Source organism: Monodon monoceros, unplaced genomic scaffold, assembly GCF_005190385.1.
Source record: "Monodon monoceros isolate NGI ecotype Baffin Bay Population unplaced genomic scaffold, NGI_Narwhal_1 Super_Scaffold_7, whole genome shotgun sequence".
Lineage (NCBI taxonomy): Eukaryota > Metazoa > Chordata > Mammalia > Artiodactyla > Monodontidae > Monodon > Monodon monoceros.
In genome coordinates this window covers 101,978,046-101,987,724 of record NW_021703784.1, presented here as the reverse complement: position 1 = coordinate 101,987,724, position 9,679 = coordinate 101,978,046, and the positions used below count along the sequence as shown (strand labels likewise).

Below are 9,679 nucleotides of genomic sequence, written 5' to 3'. Positions count from 1 at the left end.
GGGAGGGGAGGGGAGGGGGGAGGGGAGGGGAGGGGAGGGGAGGGGAGAGGTGGAGGGGAAGGGAAAAGAATTCCAGTAGGGGTTTGTAGCTTGCATGAGCAATGTGCTATAGAATCTACTGGGTTAGGAATCAGAAGTTCCAGGTCTAGTTTTCTGAAGATCATATGTGAGCCTCTGGAACTTATCTGTAAAATAAGGATAATTACCGCAAAGGAATATTGTGAGGATTACATGTAAATACATGTTAAAAATTTTTTGAAATAATGTCATCAGAGTTTAGGAATCCATTTGTTTGGCCACACCATGCGGCATGGGGAACTTCCCTGACCAGGGATTGAACCCGTGCCCTCTGCAGTAGAAGCATGGAGTCTTAACCACTGGATCACCAAGGGGAGTCCAGGAATCTGTTTTAAATATTGGGTTGGCCAAAAAGTCCGTTTAGGTTTTCCGTAACATCGTACAAAAAACCCGAACGAACTTTTTGGCCAATCCAATATGTGCTGAAAGAAATGAGAAATGAAAACAGTATGAACTTATTAAAATACTTCACACTGAATTGTAACGTGCCCTGTACCTTCAAATGACTGCACCCAACCACTGAACTCCAAGAAACAGTCTTAGGTAGATAAAGTGTGATAACCATGTGATAACCAAATAACCATAGATTCAGCATAGCACTGGTGTTCCAAGTATCTAACTTATGGCTATAAAAAGCATGTACTGGTAAGCTTTATAACTTATGTATGCATATATTTGATCATTTATTTCCTTACAACATAGATCTAGATAAATGCATACAATCTGTGTGTAATGATATGAGGCAAATGTCCAGTGGACACTCAGATGTAAACTGTGGGAGAGTGTTTGGAAGGGGTCACCGATGATATACAAGATTTTTTTTTTTTTAAATATTTATTTGGCTGCGCTGGGTCTTAGTCACAGCATGCAGGATCTTTAGTTGCAGCACGTGGGATCTAGTTTCCTGACCAGGGATCAAACCCAGGCCCCCTGCATAGGGAGCACAGTGTCTTGACCGCTGGACCACCAGGGAAGTCCCGATATGCAAGTTTAAATAAGCAAGATGAGGAACAACTATGAAGGTTAACTTGCTGCCCCATTTCAAAGAATTTCCACTCAGGGATCCAACAGTTTTAACTAAGCATCCACTGGGCCTAAGAACACTGAATGAGCCCCAGATTCTTCTTTCTATCAAACAAAATCTACTTTCTGCTCTCTTGATGTAGTGGCCAGTTTTCTCCCATCTCCTGGTATTGTCCTTTGGAAAGCCTTTAACAGAATACAGAAAAACTGTGAGTTGCTCAGTATACTCACTATAAGTTCTTATATCTGGATAGGGAGAGGAAAAGTTAGGAACACATGAGTATTTTTTGTCAAGTGTTCACTCAGAGATAGATGAACTTCTCTGGCTAGAATTTCTCACCTGCAGCAATAAGTCACTCTCTGGCCTCCCTTTATTTGATATTATTGGGTATTATCTGACTATCAAGAGAATATTATGGTAAGGCGTTCATACATTTTTCTTAGGTTAATCTTTAGGCTCTGGATAGGCCTTTTGCTAAATGGCCTCATCCATATGACAGCAAGTCTCCAGCGGAGATAATCACAGTTTCTACCTGTCCCGTACCAATACAGGGCCAAACTGGCAAGAAGTGCAATAACTAAGACATAATCTATTCATACACTGTGCAAAAACAGCTCATGGCCTTCCACGAACTAATTTCCCCATCACCAAACAAATCTGCACATTACATCTGCTGCTATTTTTCATCTACTTCTCAGTTACTGCTGGGATGACAGCAGAAATCACCTCTCTCTCTTCACTAGAGAGTCCCACTTTATGCTACCACCTACAATGGGCACTTAAAAGTTGTCCACCTTGGGCTCCCCTGGTGGCGCAGTGGTTGAGAATCTGCCTGCCAATGCAGGGGACATGGGTTCGAGCCCTGGTCCGGGAAGATCCCACATGCCGTGGAGCAACTAAGCCCATGTGCCACAACTACTGATCCTGTGCTCTAGAGCCCACGAGCCACAACTACTGAGACCGCATGCTGCAACTACTGAAGCCCGTGTGCCTAGAGCCCATGCTCCACAACAAGAGAAGCCACCACAATGAGAAGCCCGCGCGCCACAAGGAAGAGCAGCCCCAACTCGCCGCAATTAGAGAAAGCCTGTGCACAGCAACAAAGACCCAACACAGCCAAAAATAAATAAATAAAATAAATAAATTTATTTAAAAAATAGTTGCCCACCTTACTTTCCCTGCACCTACTTTTGCACATATTATTCTTCCTGCCTGGGATTCTGGTCTTCCTTCTCTTTGCCTCATTTTTTCTTTCATGTCAAGCCTAGGTACCGCTTCCTCCAAAAAACTTCGCCCAATTCTCCTCCGGTTTAGGTTAGGTGGGTCCTTCCTACTGGCTCCCACAACATTCCGTACTTATTCAGTTTTGAAGCACTTACCACACTGTAGTTTCTATAAATGCCAATTCTCTGGTCTTTCTTCCCCATGAGACTCTAAGCATTTTGAGGACAAGAATGATCTTGTTTTCCACTGTACCTCTAGCACCTAAGCACAGCACTTAGCATGTAGCAGGCCCTTAAACCAATAAGCTCACTCTGAAGGTGTGAAGATCATAGTGAACAAGTAATTATGTAGTTTACGTAAAAGATTACTACATGAATGAATACATTTTTCAAAACTCACTGAAATGTACCCTTAAAATGGGTACACTTTATTGTATATCAATTGTACCTCAATAAAGGTGGTTTTTTATTAAGCATTATTGAGATATATTAGAAAAGACCTAGATAAATGGAGGGATATACCTTGGGGGAAAATACCCTGGTAAATAAATAACACCCTAGTAGAATAAGAATGTTGCTGCTTATATAGCAAGGTCATAAAAAGCTTGCTTCCTTTTAGGAGGTGACTTTGGTAATAATAGCTCACTCAATCTTTCTGGCCTTGTTTTAGGTCTCTAGAAGATACTGGTGCACTGTTCTCTGCCCTCTAGAAAATTTTCTATTTCTGAGCTCTTCCATGGGTTCTATTCCTCCATTTAATGGTGGAGTACTTTTCTAATTTTTATAAAATGATGTAGCATTTTTATCATTAAAACTAGGGGCAAAATGAATAAATTAAGGACGTTACAAAGAAGGCTTCATATGTGAATAACACATTTCTAAATTTTAAGAATGGAAAAGTACGATCCACGCCAAGTTTTACTTTTACAGCTACAATCTTACTACTCTTAAATTGAAATTCTAAAAATATTAAGGAACACATTTATAAACAATGTTATTGTGATTCTTACTATCTCTCTTATTGAATTCTTTATTTATTAAGTGCACCTTGTTAGGTTAATAACAAGGCTAAATTCTAACCACCTGTCTTCCTGTATTTCCACATGACCAAACAAATGACAATTAATATAAAAAGGATTTTTGTCATTTTAGGGGGGAAAAGTTTTCTTGAGAAATTCTGTATTTGTTGTAGCATCTCCAATAACAAGAAACAATGACAAAAATTATAGTCTCTTCACATAACACTGACATCATTTTCCCTTTGGTCTGTACACACCAATGTGTTAGTGATAAAAAACAATGCAACTAACTAGTAAGTTGAAGGTATGTATGTATATAAATGTATATATAAAACAGTATTATAACCAATTAATACCACATTTCAACTTTGAAAGTCAAAGGGTACAATTTGAAAGTCAAAGTATATGTATATATATATATGTATATATATATTTTATATATAAATGCATATATAAAACAGTATTATAACCAAATAATACCACATTTCAACTTTGAAAGTCAAAGGGTACAATTAGGATAATTTAAATGGCGATAGGATAAAACACTGAGAACTTGACTCTGAAAAAATGTACATTTTTTCCATTAGTACATTCCAAATTCCACCGTTCCAGGTGGAATACTTGACTCAAGTGAGTTCTGAGACAGGAATAAAAGTGGTCGAAAAATGACTAGGTATATTTTAAAAGTGAAACCAATCCCACTTAGGGAAATGAGTGCTCTCAGCATCCTGTAGACAGCCACTTTCATAAGAGATGGGTTAAATCAGTATCTACCTCAGGAAAGTTAAGCATCAAAAACTAACTTCCCCTCGGGATGGGTTGTCAAATTATTGCTATTAGTCACCCAACAGAATCTACTCGAGAAACCATCTCATACAATCACCTGGCTCTAAATCAGTTTTCTCCCAAGCATCTCTGCAAGTATAAACCTATAGGATAGAAATTTATTAGGCAAACTTCCTATTCACAGTTCTTATCAGAATGAATTTAAGACTTTTCTCCATTACATGCAAAGGCCAATGTTCTTAAATTATCAGAATGGCCTCTCCCTATCAAAAACTAAGTGATGTTGGAAAATGATGAACCTTCTAAAAACACAAGTTATTCTTATCAAATTGTCTTGTTCATCCTTATCCTGGTATGTTTAAGAAGTTATAAATTCTCCCAGTGTATAATCAACCCTCTTGGTGACAAAGACAATGTGGAGAAAATGATTAGACTAACCGTGGAGGGCCGCTGCACCATATTCTCCAGCCTGGTGTGGCTAAACTCTAGGCTGATGACATTATAGAGTTTTTCTCGCTCCTCCTCTGGGGTCTCATAGTAGCGTGTCCACTGAGCCATGGTCATTTCAATGCCTTTCTGTGTGTTCACATCCATGACATCCACCATCCGACGACTCCCTGCCATGAAAGATGCATTGATCATCTCTACTGAGCCACTAATATCCTTAAATATATTAAGAATATAAGACACAAGTGAAAGTAAACAAACTATCCTTTCTTCTTTACAGTATTCGCTAATAGGCTATAGCTGTCACTTTCAAGGTAATCGACAGAAAATCAAATCATAAAGAATGACAAAGACAATGGTTAATATTAAAAACAACAATCACTCCCTATGGCATGTTTACTATATGGTCAGGCATTGAATCTTATATTCAACATCTCACTCAATCCTAACAATTTTAAATACTAAGTACCATTCATAGATGAGAAATTTCATTCATTCCATAAATGTTTACTGAATGATAAAGACATCTTAATGATCTTAATGAATACAAAGATGTACGTCAGATCCTCAACCAACTATAACAACCACAACAAAAAGCAGAATGTCACAGAGCCAGCATAAAATAGCAGAGGGGAGAAAACAATAGCCTCAGAGCCAGAGACCCAAGTTTAAACCTCAGCTCTAATACTACTTAGGCAAGTTATTTAACTTCTCTGAACCTTAATATCTTCTTCTGTAACTTGGGAATAATATCACCTTGTGGGCCATTGTGAGGATTTAGTCAATGAGGTAAAATGTCTGACACAAAATAGGTGCTCAGTTAAACAGCAGTAAAAATAAAAGAAAATTTAAAAAAATATTTTAAACTGGACTGACCAGAGAAGGATTTTAGAAAAAGGGGCGCGCGGGGTCGGGGGGCTTCCCTGGTGGTCCAGTGGTTAAGAATCCACCTTCCAATGCAGGGGCCACAGGTTCGATCCCTGGTCGGAGAAGTAAGATCCCACATGCCGCAGGGCAACTAAGCCCGCGCGCCGCAACTACTGAGCCTGTGCACTCTAGAGCCCATGCGCCACAACTAGAGAGAAGCCCGCGCTCCGCAACGAAGAGCCTGCGTGCTGCAACGACGATCCCGCGTGCCGCAAATAAGACCTGATGCAGCCAAATAAATAAATTTAAAAAAAAGAAAAAAAGGAAGGGGAAGAAGAAACATTTGAGTTGAGCCTGGGGGAATAAATAGAATTTCAACAAGATTCAACAGAGAGAATTCCAAGCAGAGACAACAGCATAAGAGAAGATATGGAGAGGCAGCACACCTAAAAAGTTAAGAAAATGGAGGTCAAGGAGGGGAGAGAGAGAATAAAAAATTGCCACTGAAATATTAAGAATACTGTTCAATTTGTAAGAAACTAACAAATACCTATATATCCACCTGGCTTGGTGGATATACCAAGCAGTGTTAGGACCTGGTCCCCTGCCTCAAGGAGTTTATAGTCTAGTTAGAGATAAGACATAATAGGCAAAAGGACAAGAATATGGCCATAATGAAGCAGATATGGCAGAATACACATAAAAAGATAACTGCTAATGTAAGACAACGGACTGAACCTACTCTTCATTATTTGGAAGAAAAGGCAAACACTAAATCAAAACTGCCTTGAAATACCACTTCACACCCACTAGGATGGCCACAATTTAAATTTTTTAAAAAAGGGAAAATAACAAGGGCTGGCAAGGGTACAGAGAAATCAGACTGTGTCGGCAGGAATGTACAATGGTGCAGGTGCTATGGGAACACTTTGGTAGCTCCTCCATAAATTACACAGAGAATGACCACATGATCCAGCAATTCTACTCCTAGGGATATATCCAAAAGAATCAAATGCAAGTGTTCAAACAAAAACTTACACATGAATGTTCTTAGCTGCTCTAAATCACAACAGCAAAAAGGTGGAAATAACCCAAATGTCCATCAACAGATGAATCGATTAACAAAGTGTGGTGGGACTGCCCTGGCGGTGCAGTGGTTGACTCTGTGCTCCCAATGCAGGGGGCCCAGGTTTGATCCCTGGTCAGGGAACTAGATCCCACATGCATGCCACAACTAAGAGTCTGCATGCTGCAACTAAGACCTGGCGCAACCAAATAAATTAATGAAAAACTAAGGAATTAAAAACAAAACCAAAAACAAAGTGTGGTATACTCATACAATGAATGGATTATTCAACCATAAAAAGGAATGAAGTACTGTTATATGCTACAACATAGATAAACCTCAAAAACATTATGCTAAGTGAAAGAAGCTATACACAAAAGGCTGCATATTTTATCGTTCCATTTACATGAAATATCCAAAATAGGCAAATCTACAGAGACAGAAAGTAGATTAGTGGTTGCCAGGGCCTGAGGGAAGGAGAGAACAGGGAATGACTACTTAATGGGTATGGAGTTTCTGTTAGGGGTGATGAAAAAGTTCTGGAAGTAGGTATTAGTGATGGTTGCACACTGTGAATATACTTAATGCCACTGAGTTGGATACTTTAAAATTATTACAATGATAAATTTTAGGTTATCTGTATTTTACCATAATTTAAAAAAAAATTAAAAAGTGAATGCTTTCCTTTAGGAATGTAGATAAGGCAAACACAGTTCCACTCTGCCAATGCTACCAGAGCACTCAGATAAAATAATGACAGTCACAGAAATAGCAAACTTTTACTGAGCACATACTACGTGCCAGACACTGTTCTTCACATTTAAGTAACTTGCCCAAGGTTACACAGGTAGTAATTAGTGGAGCTGGGATTTGAAACCAGCCAGTTTTGTTTGAGTCCACACTTTAAAATCAATATATCCCATTATATAAAGTTTACACAATAGAACATGTGTACTATCTTTTGGGGACATGAACTGACACTGGAGATGTAACATTCTACTTTAGGTAGAAAAGAAGAATGGATCAGCCAAAGTACATTTAGTAATAATGGGTTATTGTAATCACCAATATGTTGTTCACTGCATTTTAACAATCATCATTTGAAACTTCTGATAAGTCTGTCAGTTTAAATATAATCACTGCTTTATTTTAAATCACAACAAAGATATCTGTGACCATCCACAGGTCTATTTGGAAAATATAAGGTTAGGAAGGGCTCTAAAGGCCATTATTGGCAGAAAACATATTGAGGACATGAGAAAGTAATAAGTGAGAAGGAATGCAAAAGAAGGCTAGTGAGTGAATCAGTCCTTCTATCTGTATAGCTCAGAAATTTGGATACTATAAGTCTATGACAGGATCTAGAAGTCTATATTTTTAACAAGTATCACAGATGATTCTGATGCAGGTCATCTGTGGACCACAAACCCCTAAGAATGCCTGACCAATAGAGAAAAGCTTTGGTGGTCCATTAACTTGTGGATCCAAGGAATTACTTCCTGGAGGTCCATTAGGAAAAAAAAGTCAAGCGATGGACCGATAAGTACTCAAGTACTATGTTTTCCGAGGCCCCCTGAGAACCCTGCCTTGTGAAGAGTAGGAAAGCATTTTAATTAGTAAACAGATTTACTGAGTATCTACTATACTCCAGAGACTGTGCTAAGTAATAGGAAATACATAGTGACAGGCAGATAGCTGGAATCTAACACAGAAACAGGTAGGGGAGTGAAAAATACAGGGAATTAGAGAAACTTCCTCTACCTAGGACATTTATCTCTTGGATAAACGGAAGTTATCCAGCTGTCTAAAAAGAGCCCTCAAGTGGCCAAGAGACAGTACTGCAATACTTAATTTCAAAGGGAGAGACTGCACTGGAGCTTCAGCATAGACGACAAAACATAATAGAAGTTGTAGGGTTAGGCGGAAAGCATCTGAAAACTTTTGTTTCATGTCCTGTCAGAAACATTTCTAAAATATTTTAATCCACTTTACTGCCTTATCATGTATAGGAAAATAACTATCTCTGAATTCCTAAGGATCCTGACACGTCTCAGGGCTGCACTGAACACCAATGATCTGCAGAAAATTGACCAAACCCTTACTGACTCTAGGAAGTTTTCTTCTTTAATTAGACTGTTCTAATTTGCTTTTTCCCTCTAAACTTTCAGTATAATGAAATACAAATCTGGCACTTCCCTGGTGGTCCGGTGGTTAAGAATCTGCCTTCCAATGCAGGGGATGAGGGTTCGATCCCTGGTCAGGGAACTAGGATCCCACATGCCATGGGGCAACTAAGCCTGCGCACTGCGACTACAGAGCCCACGTGCCACAGCTAGAGAAGCCCGCACGCCGCAACGAAGACCCAGTGCAGCCAAAAAAAAGAAGAAAGAAAATACAATTCTGATTAAGACTCAAGTTAACCAATCACTGATGAAGAGAAATTTTAATGAATCTACTTCTCAGCTTACAAAGTTTCAAACCTTAGCCAAGTTATCAAATGTAACATTGGTGAAAATTTCCTGGAAATTTCTCCATGGCTTTTAGGGAAAGGAAGAGAATCATAAATGAAGTTTTATTCTTGGCTCAGAGATATAAAATTTCACTTTTGAAATTTTGCCCTGGAAGGTAGGCTCTTCATGGAGAGAAGGAAGGATGCACAGTGATAAAAACAATAGGTAGGAAAGAGGCAGATGTTCAGATGTTGTATGTCTAATGAGTAGTAATAAATGAAGCAACTTCTATAAATACCTTTGAGAAAATCCTCAGTTGCTAAACAGTAGTTTCTAATCAAGAAACTATTTCAAGTAGTATATACTTCAATCAAATATATAGTTCAATGTTCCTAAGCCTTAAATCTCAGTAAGGGATTTAAGACCCAGTTGTAAATCTTAGATCTTTGCCTCAAAGACACTCAAAGGCCTCAAGTTTAATACTTACCCACACACATTTTGACATCATTCACAGTGAAGTCTGGATCTGGCATCCTATGAAACAAACACTAGTAAGTATAATGGGAAGCACAACTACTCTAGTCAGGTGAGTTTTTTTCTTAAAGAACTAAGAACTCCCCAGTCAAGACATATCAATCTTCATATTGAGGATTAAAATATATTTGAAATATAAATGTATATATATGTACATATATATACATAGGAAAAAAGAATATATG

At 38.5% G+C, this 9,679-nt stretch overlaps 1 protein-coding gene across 3 annotated transcripts in view; it reads right to left on the bottom strand.

The window, feature by feature from the left end:
- Positions 1-9,679, bottom strand: part of KDM2A (lysine demethylase 2A) — a 104,524-nt gene that overhangs the window by 31,859 nt on the left and 62,986 nt on the right. For all 3 annotated transcript variants that reach the window (XM_029209036.1, XM_029209039.1, XM_029209037.1), the window contains 2 exons: positions 9,448-9,494; positions 4,569-4,747 (listed from right to left, as the gene is read on the bottom strand). In XM_029209036.1, the coding sequence (XP_029064869.1) occupies positions 4,569-4,747; positions 9,448-9,494 (226 nt within the window). The remainder of the gene's footprint in view (positions 1-4,568; positions 4,748-9,447; positions 9,495-9,679) is intronic.